Genomic DNA, 16944 nt, shown 5'->3' with positions numbered 1-16944 from the left:
ATCTAATAAATAATAATAATAATAATAATAATAATAATAATAATAATAATAATAATAATAACTGCCTGTTCAATGTAGTGCTGCCTGCCTGCACAGAATTGATTGGGATAAAATTGGATTTCAAAACTGATGGGAGTATCAGTTTGGACAGAATGCAAACAAAGGCATGGTTAGTTTTTTTCACTAAGAAATGGGAAACACTAAAGAGATATAGTTCACCCAGAAAGGAATTCTCCTATTTGACCATTTCTCATCATGGAAATCTGATATTTTTTTAACAGTCTTCCCTATTATTTTGTTCTTCTTTTGGCTTCTTACAGAACTATAAAGTGCTGCATAAATATGTGGCTCTTTATGCCACATACTTGATCCGTGAGAACAGCTGGGACAAAGTCTTGAGCCTCTATGTTCAGAATGGTGCTCCCGCCAATGCCCAGGTAAGAACCTAATCCTAACCGACAAGGAAAATTTGCTTGTCTCTGTTCAAAACAAAGCTCTTCCCATATTTTCCTCTTCAGAATTTCTTTCTTTTTTAAAAAATAATCTTTATTAAGCATTTACATTAAAAAGGAGAACAAAAGGGTATAATATACATGGTATAACAACGGTATCAAGTACAGTGGTACCTCGAGATACGAGTTTAATTCGTTCCGGACCTGGGCTCTTAAGTCGAGCAGCTCTTATCTCGAACGACTTTTCCCCATAGGAATTAATGTAAATAATTTTAATTGGTTCCAGCCCTCAAAAAACTCACAAAGTTAGTCTAAATTATGCAGAAAGACATGTTTTTAATGAAGAAATGTACATGTACATATAAATGAATAATGAAGTTTCTTTCACTTAACTTGTAAACTTTCTTAAACTTTTAAATTTACATATGTTCAACTTCTCTGCCACCCAATCCTGTAGGACAGAGGTCCCCAACCCTTTTTGCACCAGGGACCGGCTTTAAGCGATCAAGAGAGGAATGGGTGAATGAATGGACGGAGGGTGGGAAGGAAGGAAGGAAAGAGGGAAGGGACAGGAACAGAGGAAGGAAGCAAGGAAACTTATGAAAGGGGAGAGTAAGAGAGGAATGAGTGAAGGGAGGGAGGGAGGGAGGGAAGAAGGTGGGAAGGAGAAAGAAAAGAAGAAATAGAGGAAGGGAAGGTAAAAGAGAGAAAGAAAAAGAGCAAGAAAGAAAGCTGCAAGCACCCCCCCGAGCCCCCCAGGCCGGCTGCAACCTTTTAAAACACGCGCGCCGCTTCGCAGCTGTCTCCTGAAGCCGAACGCGGAAGTTAGCGTTTGGCTTCAGGAGACAGCTCCTTGGCGCTTGTATCTCGAATTTGGGCTTGTAAGTAGAACAAAAATATCTCTCCCCTCCCAGCTCTTATCTCGAGTTGCTCTTAAGTAGAGCAGCTCTTATGTCGGGGTTCCACTGTATAGAAAAGAAAGAAAAAAGTGAGAGAAGGAAAAAAGAAAAAAAGGGGTGGTGGTTAAAGATAGGGAAATTGGGGGATAGGGAAAAAGAGGGGGATGTATCAGCCTATAGGCTGGCACTTCAGTGTTATACGACCAGTGGTTTCAAATGGGTGGGTGGTGTGGATATCCTCTCAATTATATTTGTTAAAATAAAGGTTAATATATCAATAACAATATTAAGTACTATGATTATTTTATCTTTGTAATCAGTAATATACAACTGATAAAGGATTAGTATATCGTTGCCGATTAAATTTTGGGGTTATTTTGTCTTTGTAGTCAATATCAAGGGTTACATTCATAAGATTTGGTAATAGTGTTCAGGTTGTCGTGATCAATGCCTTTTGGGACAGAAACTATAAAAGCAATTCCATTTCATTTCATATTGAAGGTGGGGTTTTAACTAGGTTTTTTGTTCTCTTCAGAATTTCAATATTTACAGACGACTATTTGTGGAGATGATGAATGCAGTCAATATGAATAGACCGGAATCTTATCACAACTGGGCTGATTTGCGGGACGTGCTTTTCAACCTGGTGAGTACAGCTTAAAATAAATGTATATGATGTATCCTTGAATGTAGAGTGCCTGATCTTCACTTTACTCCTCTGTGCGCTGCTGCTAACAAACACAGGTTTTCCTAAATAAAACTGCAATGCAAAGTATTTGCATGGCACCACTCTATAATTTCCAGATAGGGCAACTTTTTCATTATTACTCAATCTCTTTGGTGGGGTGAACAAAGTGTTTAGATGGCCCTAAATGAGAACAGAAATCCGCTGTGTTTCTTTCTTTTTAACAAACATGTCCCACGGACAATTCCATATGTCCGTCCATTAACCTGGGGGGAGAATCATTGACCCCCTCAGAGAGGGTCCGCAACTTGGGCATTCTCCTCGATCTACAGCTCACATTAGAGAAATACCTTTCAACTGTGGCGAGGGGGGCGTTCGCCCAGGTTCGCCTGGTGCACCAGTTGCGGCCCTATTTGGACCAGGAGTCACTGCTCACAGTCACTCATGCCCTCATCACCTCGAGGCTGTAATGCTCTCTACACGGGGCTACCTTTGAAAAGTGTTCGGAAACTTCAGGTCATGCAGAATGCAGCTGCGAGAGCAATCATGGGCTTTCCCAAATATGCCCATGTCACACCAACACTTCGCAGTCTGCATTGGTTGCCGATCAGTTTCCGGTCACAATTCAAAGTGTTGGTTATGACCTATAAAGCCCTTCATGGCACCGGACCAGATTACCTCAGGGACCGCCTTCTGTGGCACAAATCCCAGCGACCAGTTAGGTCCCACAGAGTGGGTCTTCTCTGGGTCCTGTCAACCAAACAATGTCGCTTGGCGGGACCCAGGGGAAGAGCCTTCTCTGTGGCGGCCCCGGCCCTCTGGAACCAACTCCCCCCAGAGATTAGAATTGCCCCCACCCTCCTTTCCTTTCGTAAGCTGCTTAAAACCCATCTCTGCCGCCAGGCATGGGGGAACTGAGATACCCTTTCCCCCTAGACCTTTAAAATTTTATGCATGGTATGTCTGTATGTATGATTGGTTTTTATGTAATGGGTTTTTAACTGTTTTTAGTATTGGATTATTGTTATATACTGTTTTCTTACTGTTGTTAGCCGCCCCGAGTCTGCGGAGAGGGGCGGCATACAAATCCAATGAATGAATGAATGAAAGAAAGAAAGAAAGAAAGGTAATTTCCCCCCAATTTCAAGTTATTTAAGATTCCAGAAAACTTACATGATTCCCTTTCTTACAGTGTGAAAATTTAGGGAAATCAAGTGAAGCTAATTCAGCAGCTCATGAGGAGTTTGAAACCATGTTGCTTATATCCCACTACTATGCTACACGAGCTGCAGCCCAAAGCATCAAACAGCTGGTAAGAGAAGGGTGGCAGTAGGTCAAAAGGACTTAACCTGCTTACTAGTCTCTGGCTTGTTGCTGAACCCGTTTTCTTACTATTTCACTTCCCTCCGCATGGAGTTCTGATTGTATTGCCTTTGATGTACAGCAGGGGTATCAAACTATAGGCCTGCAGGGTGATTAAAATTGGCCCATGGGGCCAGCCTGGAAATATCAAAGGACCACTTGCGGGGCCTCTGCTGGGCAAGATGGGCCATGTGCTTCCCTGCGGCAGGTTTTCATCATTCACGCACCCTGTTTTGGCTGGTAAAGGGCTGCAGAAGGCCATTCAGGCTGAAAACAGGGCAGAGTAGGCCGCAGATACCCTGTTTTGGCCAGCAGGGCACTTCAGGAGGCATCCATTCGATCTCTTCCCTCCGCCTCCAGCAAACGGAGAACTACAATGCTGATCCGGCCCTCAAAGAAATCCAGCTTGCTACCCCTGATATACAGCATTTGCCTTGTTACTACAGCTTCAGATTTGGATGGCTACAAAGTCTGTGGGCCTTGTGCAACTGGCAACCAAGTCTATTTGTTTAAATAGTTCTTATGGCATTTCCCAGTCATTTGTTTGAATAGAATAGAATTTTATTGGCCAAGTGTGATTGGACACACAAGGAATTTGTCTTGGTGCAGATGCTCTCAGCGTACATAAAAGAAAAAGATACATTTCTCAAGAATCATGTGGTACAACACTTAATGACTGTCATAGGGGTCAAATAAGCAATGAAGAAACAATCAAATCTTAGGATACAAGCAACAAGTTACAGTCATACAGTCCTAAGTGGGAGGAAATGGATGATAAAAATGATGAGAAAAACTAGTAGAATAGAAGTGCAGATTTAGTAAAAAGTCTGATAGTGTTGAGGGAATTATTTGTTTAGTAGAGTGATGGCGTTTGGGAAAAAACTGTTCTTGTGTCTAGTTGTCTTGGTGTGCAGTGCTCTGTAGCGATGTTTTGAGGGTAGGAATTGAAACAGTTTGTGTCCAGGATGCGAGGGTTTGCAACTTAATTTTCTCATGAAGACCCCTAAACTCAGAATTTTTCTTTTTTTGATTCATTGTATATTTTTGTATATTTGTATATTGTATATTTCCCAAGTTGCTTCTGATACAATTTGTATATTGTATATTTTTGATTCATTGTATATTTCACTTTGCACAAATATTAAATTGCAATCCGGGATATCCAAGTTCCTTCCCTTTGGAGGGAGACTTTGGAGTGAGCGGGTGACTCCCTCTCTCTCTCATTTAACTTATGACTTATAATTACAGGCAGTATTTTTAAAAAGAAGGCAAGGGTGGGGCAACTAGCTGTACTTGAATACACTTTTTGAGCAGGGCTGGTTTGTCTGAAAAAGTGCCACCTCTTGGAGCAGAGTTTGAGTTTGTGGGGGTTTTGTCCCCCCAGGAAACCGTGGCAGCCAAGCTCTCCATCTCTTTGTTGCGCCATACTGAGATCATTCCAGCAGACAAGGCCTTCTATGAAGCAGGGACAGCAGCCAAGGTGAGGAGCAACAAGCTCTTGTTTGTAGGTCACATCCAGGTAGTCGGCTGAGGAAATATGTGGCCAATTAATGCCAAATAAGGCAACATGGGAACATGGCTGGTTCTTTGTATGCCTGGTAGGGATGTGACAAACGCTCTCAACTCTGCAACTGACGTGGCTGAAGCCATTTTTCTTGTGCCTCATAGTTGCCATGAACTTTGAAATTGGGAAGGGAGGGAAGTAGATAAACAGGCTATCCATCAAAGCAAAAAGTGTTCCTATGGGAACTAAGGTCAAACAGCGGAGACCAAGCAGCCTCACAGCTACCTTCATTGGACAATGTGACCAGTGACATCTGAGGAGGGAATATTTACTTATTTAATTAGGGGCAAAACTGCAGGAATCTTTAGAGTTGGTTTTCACTGGCTGTGCTGATAATATGGTGTTCTGCTTTTGGTGAATGCATCACTCCAAACTCCAAAATTTGTACTGACTTCACGAGGATTCCACCTTACATTCAGAATCACCTTTAATTATTCTAATTGATTCTAATTAAATTGATTCTAATTAAACTGGGTTTTTTAAAGTACAGCAATACTTTCAATTTCCAGTATGCTACCCTAAAGTCCAGCAATCTTAGCTTGAAAACATATGAACACTCTTGCCACATTGATCCGAAACCAGTTCTGACGTTGGGCAGAAAACTGAGAAAGTTAGTTCATCCAGGCTACAAAAACGGTAGAAGGTCTTAAGCATAAAACGTATCAGGAAAGACTTAATGGACTCAATCTTGTATAGTCTGGAGGACAGAAGGGAAAGGGGGGGACATGCTCGAAACATTTAAATATGTTAAAGGGTTAAATAAGGTTCAGGAGGGAAGTGTTTTTAATAGGAAACTGAAGACAAGAACAAGGCGGCACAATCAGGTTAGCTGGGGGAAAGGTCAGAAGAAACTTGGGAAAATATTTTACTGAAAGAGTAGTAGATGCTTGGAACAAACTTGCAATGTGGGAAAATATTTTACTGAGAGTAGTAGATGCTTGGAACAAACTTCCAGCAGACATGGTTGGTAAATCCACAGTAACTGAATTTAAACATGCCTAGGATAAACATATATCCATCCTAAGATAAAATACAGGAAATAATATAGGGCCAGAGTAGATGGACCATGAGGTCTTTTTCTGCCGTCAGTCTTCTATGTTTCTATCCTTCTCTTTCATCTTTCCAGGGTGTTGGTTGGCAGAACATGGCTTTTATCTTCCTAAACCGTTTCCTTGATTTGACCGACGTGAGTTTTATCTGAGACTCTTCAGGGTGGTGGGGAAGGGAAAGGACTCCATGTCTGTTCTTTCTGATGTTATTTACTCTCCTAGGCAATTGAAGAGGGCTCCCTTGATGCTCTAGACCACTCCGACTTCCAGAATACAGATATCCCTTTTGAAGTGCCCCTGCCTGCCAAGCCACATATCTCAGTGAGTGTGTTCTCGTATGCATGCGCAACTTCAATCCATTTCTGTTTTGAGCAGGGCAGCCAGTACAGTGGTACCTCTACCTACAAACGCCTCTACTTACAAACTTTTCGAGATAAGAACCAGGTGTTCAAGATTTTTTTTGCCTCTTCTCAAGAACCATTTTCCACTTACAAACCCAAGCCTCCGAAACTGTAACCGGAAAAGGCAAGGAAAAGCCTCCATGCGGCCTCTCTAGGAATCTCCTGGGAGGAAACATAGCCGGAAAAGACAGGGAGAAGCCTCCATGGGGCCTCTCTAGGAATCTCCTGGGAAGAAATAGGGCCTCCACCCTCCCTGTGGTTTCCCCAACCGCACGCATTATTTGCTTTTACATTGATTCCTATGGGAAAAATTGCTTCTTCTTACAAACTTTTCTACTTAAGAATCTGATCACGGAACGAATTATTAAGTTCGTAAGTAGAGGTACCTCTGTATTTCTAAGGAGCGTTGGAAAAGGACATTCCTTGCCCGATTCCCAGTTCAGTTGATTCGCACACTTCCACCACCCATCCCAAGTATGCCACTTTTCCGCTGCCACTTTTCATTCATTTTGAGCCTTGTGTGTCTATCTGTGCTAGGAAGACCAGCGTGAGGAGATCCGTGACTGGGTTCTCACTGTCTCCATGGATCAGCGGTTAGAACAGGTACTGCCACAAGATGAACGTGATACGTACGAAGCCTCTCTGGTAGCGGCAAGCACAGGTGTGCGCTCCTTGCCCTGCCTTATCACAGGTGAGCAGCATGGCATTTCAGCATGGCTGAAGCTATAATGGAACATATTCCATTTTCTTTCCTCCATAAGCTTTCCAAGTGGTGCCTCTCCATTCCCTGCTCCCAACATAAACTTGCCCACTTTTTTCTGACCCTATTCTCATCCATTGTGGGAGAACAAGGGGAGAAAAAGTATTTTTAAATTCTCCCGTAGTTATTTAGAGTCCCTCTTCTTCCAAACCCCTGACAGAAAATGTATGGTGTTGGTCATTCTGCCCAATTTTTGTCCCAATGCTTCCCACCCTCTGGAACGCAGGTGGCACACTTTGGATGTCCGTCGGGCTCTATGATTTTATTTATTTATTTTTATCAATTGAATTTGCATGCCGCCCCTCTCCGAGGACTCGGGGTGGCTAGATATCAATAATAATAATAATAATAATTTATTAGATTTGTGTGCCGCCCCTCTCCGAAGACTCGGGGCGGCTCACAACAATAATAAAAACAATATTATAGTAGAACAAATCTAATATTAAAAAACATATAAAACCCTATCATTATTTTAAAAACCAAACAACACATTCATACCGAACATAAAACAAAGTATAAAAGAGCCTGGGGGAAAGGTGTCTCAACTCCCCCATGCCTGGCGGTATAAGTGAGTCTTGAGTAGTTTACAGAAGACAGGGAGGGTGGGGGCAATTCTAATCTCCGGGGGGAGTTGATTCCAGAGGGCCGGGGCCACCACAGAGAAGGCTGTTCCCCTGGGGCCCGCCAAACGACATTGTTTAGTTGACGGGACCAGGAGAAGGCCAACTCTATGGGACCTTATCGGTCGCTGGGATTCGTGGGGAAGCAAGCGGTTCCGGAGGTACTCTGCTGCAATGCCATGTAGGGCTTTAAAGGTCATAACCAACACATAATGCACATCTTCAATCCAGAGAATGGAGTTGTTATTTGTTTGCTTTCAACCATTCAAGATAGGCCACAATATGTCTCCCACTGCCATTGGTTATTGGCTGAGGAGCACCATCGCCAAGGCGTATGATCTGAATTCTCTTCCTCGTCCCACTTGTGTGACGGCATATTCCACTCATGACGCCGCGACGGTGGCGGCCCGGGCTACCTGCCTGCAGCTGAGCTTGACCTGCAGGGGACCAGCCAGGGCCTCCTTAGGCAGTGATGGCAGCGTGGGCAAGAGCAATTCAGAGTTCGGGCATAATTTGGGGGTGACAGGTGGGGCAGAGGATGGAGCAGGGTGGGCTGCCCATGCATAAGTAATTGGGGAAGGGGCCTTTTGGGGGGAGGGGTTTATTTCAGTGCATGTGTTGAAAAGCCTGATTTGCTTTATTATATGGGGACATGTATTATTTTGGGGGAAACAGGGTAGTTCATTGTGTTTTTTTATAGGCAATAAAAAGACAAACATTTATAGTAGTGTTTCCCAACCGTGGCAACTTGAAGATATTTGGCCTTCAACTTCCAGAATTCCCCAGCCAGCAAATGCTGGCTGGGGAATTCTGGGAGTTGAAGTCCAGATATCTTCAAGTTGCCAAGGTTGGGAAACACTGATTTATAGCATTCAGAATCTTTTAGGACTACTCACAATCTTTCAAAATGGAGATATATAGTAGAGTAAAATAATTAAAACACAAGGCCCCATGTATAATTTAAGGGAGGGTTGAATTCCAGAACATGGGAGTAATGACGGAGAAAGCCTGGCAGACTTTATTCACACCCTATGAATTTCACAACACTAAGAATTTCATCAGGACATCCCTAAATGTTTGAACTGGATTGGATGGATAGAGTCAGTTTTGTTGTGTTTGATATCTTAACCATTACACCAAACTGGTTCATTAGTCATGTCTGATATAATTTGCTTCATGTCTGATACAACTTTGTGCTATGCCATATACTATATTATATGTATATACTAAGTCTACAAGGGCATATACAGCTGCACTTCATTTAGTGACCAAAGTTACAATGGCACTGAAACCAGTGACAACCGTTTTTCGCTCAACCATTGCAGCATCGTCCGTGGACACGTAGCCAAAATATAGATGTTTGGAAACTGATCCATATTTATGACAGTTGCAATGTCCTGGGATAATTGTTTTTTTGCAACCTTCTGAAAAGCAAAGTCAGTGAGAAAGCCAGATTCACTAAACAGCAGTCACTCACGGTCTCATCACCTCTCGTCTGGATTATTGCAATGCGCTATACATGGGGCTACCCTTGAAGAGTGTTTGAAGACTTCAGCTGGTGCAAAATGCAGTGGTGCGTGCAATAACGGGTATGTCTAGGTATGCCCGTATCACTCCAACTCTACGCAAGCTGCATTGGTTGCCAGTCGGTCTCTGAACCCAATTTAAGGTGTTGGTTATCACATTTAAAGCCCTAAATGGCTCAGGGCCAGACTATTTATGCACCGCCTCTGGCCTCATACCTCATTGCGGCCAGTAAGAGTCCAGAGTCGGCCTTCTCCAGGTCCTGTCTGCCAAGCAATGTCGGTTGGTGGGACCTCAGGGAAGAGCCTTCTCTGTGGCGGCTCCAACCCTATGGAATCAACTGCCTCCCTAGCAGCCTTCCGGAAAGCTGTTAAGACCTGGCTTTTCCGGCAGGCCTGGAATTAGATTGTCTGCTGTGTGTGTATGGTTCTTTTTTAGGATATTAGTTTATTGTTGTATATTACTGGTTTTATTATGTATTTTGATTATATCTTAGTACTATTGTATTTATCCCATTTGTTAGCCACTCTGAGTCCACTTTGGAATGAGCGGCATATAAATAATAAACAAACAAACTGTGGCAAAACTCAGCTGTCTTGTTAAGCAATGTGAATTTGGGGCTCAATTGTGATCTGAAGTTGAAAAGTACCCTGTAATAAGGCATTCAATATTTAAAATAGTCCCAATTAATCTCTAAGGTAATCAAGAAGCTATCTTGAGATTCAACAGAATACATAGAAAGATTTTGTGTTTGCCAGGCAGGAACTTGCTCCTTCAGCTGAGTCTTTATGGCCTTTTAAATATGCTTTGTTTTCATTTTACCTGCTCAGGTTATCCTGTACTAAGAAATAAGGTGGAGTTCAAGAGTCCTGGCAAAGAGGCAAACAAGGAAAGCTGGAATAAGTTTTTGATGGCAGTCAAGGTGAGGAAGAGAATGAAGGTATACGAGGGGGAAAAGTTAGCAATCATAAGAGGAGATGGCATAGGGCAGGGGTAGGCAATGTTGGCTCTTCTATGACATGTGGACTTCAACTCCCAGAATTCATGAGCTAGCATGATTGGCTCAGGAATTCTGGGAATTGAGGTCCACATGTCAGAAGAGCCAACTTAGTCTACCCCTGGCATAGGGCGAGAAAAGTAGACAAACTTGCCCTATTGCAGCGATGACGAACCTATGGCATGTGTGCCACAGATGGCATGCTGAGCCATATCTGCCAGCACGCGAGCCGTTACCCTAACTCAGCAGCAGTGTGCAGAAGATTTTTGGCTTGCGCTGAGGCTCTGGGAGGGCATTTTCAGCCTCTGGGTGGGGGAAGCAGTTTTAGCCCTCCTCAGGCTCCAAGAAAACCTCTGGAGAAGGTGAAAAAAGGGAAATGAGCCGGGGTGGCGTAGCAGGTAGAGTGCTGTATTGCAAGCCACTGAAGCTGACTGTAGATCTGTAGTTCAAATCTCATCACTGGCTCAAGGTTGACTCAGCCTTGCATCCTTCCGAGGTGGGTAAAATGAGGACCTAGATCCGTGATGGGCAACCTTTTGAGCTTGGTGTGTCAAAATTTGCCAAAAAACCGAGCATAACTCGGGTGGTGTGTCACCTTGAGAAAAAAACACTCTCACTCTCTCTCACTCTCTTCCTTCCTCTCTCATCTCTCACTCTTTCTTTCTTGCTCTCTCTCTCTCACTCTCTCTTCCTTTCTTTCCTTCTCTCTTCCTTCCACTTTTTTCTCTTTCTCTCTTTTCCTTCCTTCCCCTCTTCCCCTCCCTCCCTCTCCCTCTCTCCCTTTATATTTATCTCTTCCTTCCTTCTTCCTTTCCTTCCTTCCTTTTCCCTCCATTTCTCCTTCTTTCCCTCCCTCCCCCCTTCCCTCCTTTCTACTTCTCTTCCCTCTCCCTTTTTTTCCTACTTTCTCATTTGTTTTGTTTTCCTCTCCCTCGTTCTTTCCCTCCATCATTTTCTCATTTTTCTCTCTCACATTCCCTCCCCCTCACTTGTTTTCTCTCCCTCTCTCTTGCTTTCTCTCTCTCTCTCTCTTCTCTCTTCCTTCCTCTCTTCTTTTTTTTCCTGCCCTGCAACACGCCGCGGGGCAATCGGCTGCAAGCAGGAGCTCCAAGATGGTGGCACCGACATCAGGTCGCAGTACATTGCTGGCACTGGCCCGCTGGCTGGGCTGGGACGGAGGTGCCAGCCCCATGCAAAGCGCACCAATGTACGGCGTCCTGCAACACATACAGCCGCCGCCGGTACATTGCAGCCAACCACCCCACCGCCGCCCCACGGCTACTACTCAGTGCCCTCCTGCTCGACCCACGTTTGGCTGCACCACCTTCGTGGCTTGCCCTGCTGCCCCGCACCCACTAGAGCTGCCCAGTGCAGCCGAAGCGCGGGGCGGAGTAGGCGGCGGCTGCTTCAGGCCCGCCCCCGAGCTGAGCTTCCTTTGGCTTCCTTCGAGGCAAATCTGCAAAGCTCACCTGCAGCCTCGAAGGAAGCCAAAGGAAGCTCAGCTCAATGAGGATCGGCTGTTGGTCTCTTCAAGCTGCTGCCGCCCACTGCGGAGATCCCTTCGCCCGAACAGAGGCGGCGGCGGGTTCAAGGGACCAACAGCCGGTCCTTTTCGGGGCTACATTGTTGCAGCCTCTGAGGCCGCCGCTGCCTCCGCCTCCAGGCGAAGGGATCTCCTCGGTGGGCGGCCTCGGAGGCTGCAACAATGCAGCCCCGAAAAGGACCGGCTGTTGGTCCCTTAAAGCTGCCGCTGTCGCCCACTGCGGAGATCCCTTCGCCTGGAGGCAGAGGCGGCGGCCTCAGACGCTGCAACAACGCAGCCCCGAAAAGGACCGACTGTTGGTCCCTTGAACCCGCCCCGCCGCCTCTGTTCGGGCGAAGGAATCTCCGCAGTGGGCGGCAGCAGCTTGAAGAGACCAACAGCCGATCCTCATTGAGCTGAGTTTCCTTTGGCTTCCTTCGAGGCAGCAGGTGAGCTTTGCAGCTTTGCCTCGAAGGAAGCCAAAGGAAGCTCAGCTCGGGGGTGGGCCTGAAGCAGCCGCCGCCTACTCCGCCCCATGCTTCGGCTGGACCGGGGCCAAGTAAGCTGAGGCTAGGCCCGTCGCTCCGGCTCCAAGTGCGGGGCCTGGGCGGGCAAGCATTGGGAGGGCCTCGCCGTCGCTTGGCGGGAGAAGAGCTCCCCTCCCCGCGATCCGGGACGGCATGGCCGTCAACAAGTTAGTGCGCGGGGGTCCTGATGGCTTGCTTACGGCCCCCTCCAGCCGCTCTTGCAGGGCTTCCAGGCTTCCCGCGGGGTGGCGAAGAAGCAAAAAAGCGGCACTGGAAGGACTAAGACGGTCTGCAGCTGAGCGTCTGGAGGAGGAGGAGGAGGAAAGCGGGCCTGCAATTGGCCAATTTCTTTCTCGCCTTCAGGGAGAGGAATTGCTGCTGCTCTGCCATAGGGTGCTTTCCTCCCCGCCCCCTGGCTTTCTTCCTTGCCGCCACCAGACGCTCAGCAGCAGAGTGGAGGGGAGATTCGGGAGTTTATGGTAAAATCTCGTACGTTGCCGGGTGCCGGGTAAATGCCCTCAGCGAGCCGTAGTTTGGGGACCGCTGCCCTAAAGCTCCCCGTTTCTCCAGCCGCGTGTCACCGAAAATGGCTACGCGTGTCAGTGTTGACACACGTGTCATAGGTTCGCCATCACTGACCTAGATTGTGGGGGCAATATGCTGGCTCTGTTAAAAAGTGCTATTGCTAGCACGTTGTAAGCCGCCCTGAGTCTAAGGAGAAGGGCGGCATAAAAATCGAATAAATAAATAAAATGGGTTAGCGGAGGGATTGTGCAAGCATGCACAGGGGGCAGGGCAGCACAAGGGGTCACATTGAATTTTGGGTGTGGGCACTCACACGTGTACAATAGCATGTGCGCATATGCTTTTGGCACCCAGAGGGAAAAAAGGTTCACCATCACTGCCCTATAGCCTAAATCTATAAACTTTGATCTGAGCCCTAGTTTTACTCCTTCCTTCCTTCCTTCCTTCCTTGCAGATGTCGCACAGCCCTCCCTGCCAGGATGTTCTCAAGTTCATCAGCCAGTGGTGTGGAGGGCTGCCCAGCACCAGCTTCTCCTTTCAATGACCAACTCGGCCAGAGCATTTCCTTTTAAGTCTTCAACCCTCCCTTAAATATTTATTCTCCCATATTAAATATCTTGTTTATATAATGGTATTGCCTGCCTTCTTTAATTGATGTGGAATTTATTATCCATATGTCGTATGGTCCTGCAACTCTAGAGACAGAAAGTCAAGGGAGATGACAAAAGATAAGAGTATGAAAGGGGAGGCTGTGGAAAATTGGATTATAATGGTCATGCTGCATCGGAACAAAGATCACTTTGGCACGGGATCATATTTCAAAGGGAGCCAATAGGCAACTGCATCTTATCTGCAATCATTTGCCTAGTGTGAACTGTATGTTGAAGTTTGCTGTTTTATTCCAATGGATCTAAAGGCATTAGATGAGGAAGACTATTTTAAAGTCTGTATATAGTCTCTAAAGTAGTGTGAAATCTGTTTGGTCCTTGGAGTGGAGGCCACTAAGACATTTCAAGGCTTGAGCTAACTTGGATTTTTTTTTCCTAAAAAACCATCCTTCAACAAAGCATTAGTGAATGAATTCATGAAGGTATCCAGAGTTGAGATCAATTCAGAGAGTTTTACCTTGACTTGGAAACAGAAACACCCATAATTAAAACTAATAACTGTAATTGTAGTGTGTAATATATACCATGCAGGAAATAAAGATTAAACCAATAGTAAAAATGAAAGAACAAGAATTTCAGGGAGTAATAAATTAAAAGATCACATTTGTGATGCTTCCTCACATATTGTCCGCGCCCAATGGAAAAACAAGATTTTAAAGCTTTCCTAAAGGACAAGAAAATTGGGACTGCGCAGGTATCAGAGGAATGCTATTCCAAAGGGCAGGACGAACATCAAGAAAACACATTTTTGAGATTCTCATTAGATCAGTGGTTCTCAATCTGGGGGTCAGGACCTCTTTGGGGATCGAACAACCATTTCACAGGGGGCAACTAAGACCATGAGAAAAGACACATTCCCCATGGTGTTAGGAACTAAAGCTTCTATTCTGGTACCTTGAAACATATTTTTATAATCCAACCAATCAGGCATTTACAGTGGAGGTGTCCCTCTGACCTTCCTGCCAACCGGCCTAAAGCTCTGTTAGGAGAATTGGTGCTAGACTTATGGTTGGGGGTCACCACAACATGAGGGATTGTATTAAGGGGTCGCGGCATTAGAAAGGTTGAGAACCACTGCATGAGATGAACATTATATTATTGTTGGGTCATGTAGAATGTCAATCCTACGAGACTTTACAATATACACAAATACAATTAGAAAGGTGGTGTTACATCTATCCATGCCCTAAGCCATGGAGCTGTGATGTGTCAATATATACCAGAGGTTCTCAAACTTGGCAACTTTAAGACTTGTGGACTTCTACTCTCAGAATTCTTCAGCCAGCATAGCTGTCTGGAGAATTTTGGGAGTTGAAGTCCACGAGTCTTAAAAGTTGCCAAGTTTGAAGATCTCTCATATATACAAAGATCAAATTTGTACAAGACATGGTATTCCCTGTGTTACTCCCTATGTTCCATTCCCTGTGGAACTGAAACTCTGAAGAATCAAGATAGACAGAATTTGAACTTTGATGTTAGAGAAGATTCCTGAGAAAATGGTGGTCAAGAAAACAAACCAATGGAACATCAAACAAATCAACACAGAATTCTCACTTGTACAAATGATCCTAATTTTGACATACTATACAAAGACCTAACTCTGGAGAAGCTCCATCTCCGAGAGGTGGAAGGAGAGAGGATGACCAACAGCAAGGTCAATGAACTGTTACAGTACTGATGAATGTACCTTTGGGAGTTCAGAAAAAACAGGCATGGGTTGTCAAGGAAAATGTGGTCATTAGGAGTCAAAAATGATTTGATCAACCAAAGACATGTAGGTATCAACCAGCACCATAAGTTACAGTGGGAAGCTAACTGCAAAACCATAACATAAATTAGGGTCTTTCTGGCATGGCTTTCTTAAGAGATGCAAATATAAGAGCTTCAGGCGGCATATTTTTTCCCTCTGGGAAACTGCAACAGCAGGTCTAAAGCTGGGAAGCTTTTGGAAATAAAAGAACTTGGAATCCATATCCAGTGTTGCTTGGGTACAGTCCAAACCTCCTCCTCACTATTCAGATCTTAACCTCTCCAAGCTAGGAGAGAACTGTGAGCTGGTTAGTTGAAGCTACACATTTTCTTGATCCATTATTGTAAGTCAGGCATTGGAAGCCTTATCTGTAACTTTTGTTTAGTCCCCACAACAGGTGTTTGTGCCTCCTGGTGAGGCCAGTTAATCTTCCAGAAAGTTTCCAATTACTAAGTGACGGTACTGTCACTGCGCTATTCTTAACATGGCAACAAAGTGCTTCCTACTGGTTGTAGGTGGTTGGAGAATACTGATGTGCTAATGATAGTTAAGGCTTTTCTGTAGTTTCTAGGTACAGAACGCAACAGAAGTATTTCCCCCCCTATTTTTTAATACTTTTAATACCCATTTCATTTAGAAAACAGTGATTATCATGCTAGGTAGAACAAGTCTGAATTCAGTGCAAGTGTTTACATTCAAAATTCATTCCAAAGATACAATTCAATTTTTTTTCATTCCAATATGACCATGTGCTCCAACTGTAGAACACTTCCAAAAAGACCAAAACTCACTCTTTCGTTCTTGAAGTTACTTAAATTGAAACAGTATACCAAGTGCTGATGCAATACTCCTAAGTCTGTTACTCTAGAAAGAAGCTTGTATTCTTATTACCTTTGAGGTTCCAATTAAAAAGAATGATACAGGTAAGAAGCTGACACCTGGTCCCCAATTCAGCTGGCTGATGCAACCCGTGTGATTCTGTACATTAAAAGGGAGCAAGAGCCTGCAACTTATAGTCTGCATAGTCACCACCAGACAGATAAAATGATAAGTTCCTTTTATCTGAATCAAAAATTATATAAGATAAAAGTAATCAAGTACTTAGGAGCTGAGGACTTGGCAGCACCAGGAAACCACCACCAATCGCTGGCCATCAGCACACCAATCAACCAATAGGAAAGCACCATATAAATAGAAAACACAGAATAGCTCAAAGCACATATTCCTATAGAGAGAAGTTCCCTGAGGATGGACTCTGACATGAATCTGAAAGCTCGGAAGACTAAACCTCTGGTCCCAGTGACTGACCCAGATTAGATCTTGCAATTATCCTGGGACACATATATTTGTCTTCATTCGTAAAAGCGATCAATACTATGGAAGGTTTTTTTTTCCCATGTCCAACACAGAATTGGTAGCACTGGGAGATCTTCAGATATCAGCCTACATAAAATCTTAGTACTAGAATTTTTTTCCAGATGTTACCTAGACATAAAATGTCTGCAAAAATTCCAGAGAACTCACACAACCCAGAAATTAATAATATTTGCTACAGAACAGAGTTCCCAGAAACCAAGGGATAATTTTTCTTGTCTTTTTAAAGCAAAAGCTGTGAGCAATTTTTTGGTGAATGAGCAGA

General features: G+C 44.5%; 1 protein-coding gene across 2 annotated transcripts in view; it reads left to right on the top strand.

Moving 5' to 3' along the window:
* The window catches only part of IFT172 (intraflagellar transport 172), a 57867-nt gene extending 44351 nt beyond the window's left edge, over positions 1-13516 (top strand). The window contains exons 40-48 of one of the 2 annotated variants that reach the window (XM_070734998.1): positions 321-437; positions 1887-1997; positions 3229-3348; positions 4783-4878; positions 6089-6148; positions 6234-6332; positions 6950-7103; positions 10147-10238; positions 13342-13516. In XM_070734998.1, coding sequence (XP_070591099.1) covers positions 321-437; positions 1887-1997; positions 3229-3348; positions 4783-4878; positions 6089-6148; positions 6234-6332; positions 6950-7103; positions 10147-10238; positions 13342-13431 — 939 coding nt within the window. In that variant the 3' untranslated portion in view covers positions 13432-13516. The remainder of the gene's footprint in view (positions 1-320; positions 438-1886; positions 1998-3228; positions 3349-4782; positions 4879-6088; positions 6149-6233; positions 6333-6949; positions 7104-10146; positions 10239-13341) is intronic. The other variant, XM_070734999.1, reaches the window with a different exon arrangement.
* The last annotated feature ends 3428 nt before the right edge of the window (positions 13517-16944 follow it).

Source organism: Erythrolamprus reginae, chromosome 1 (assembly GCF_031021105.1).
Source record: "Erythrolamprus reginae isolate rEryReg1 chromosome 1, rEryReg1.hap1, whole genome shotgun sequence".
Lineage (NCBI taxonomy): Eukaryota > Metazoa > Chordata > Lepidosauria > Squamata > Dipsadidae > Erythrolamprus > Erythrolamprus reginae.
This window is presented reverse-complemented; position numbering and strand designations above follow the sequence as displayed.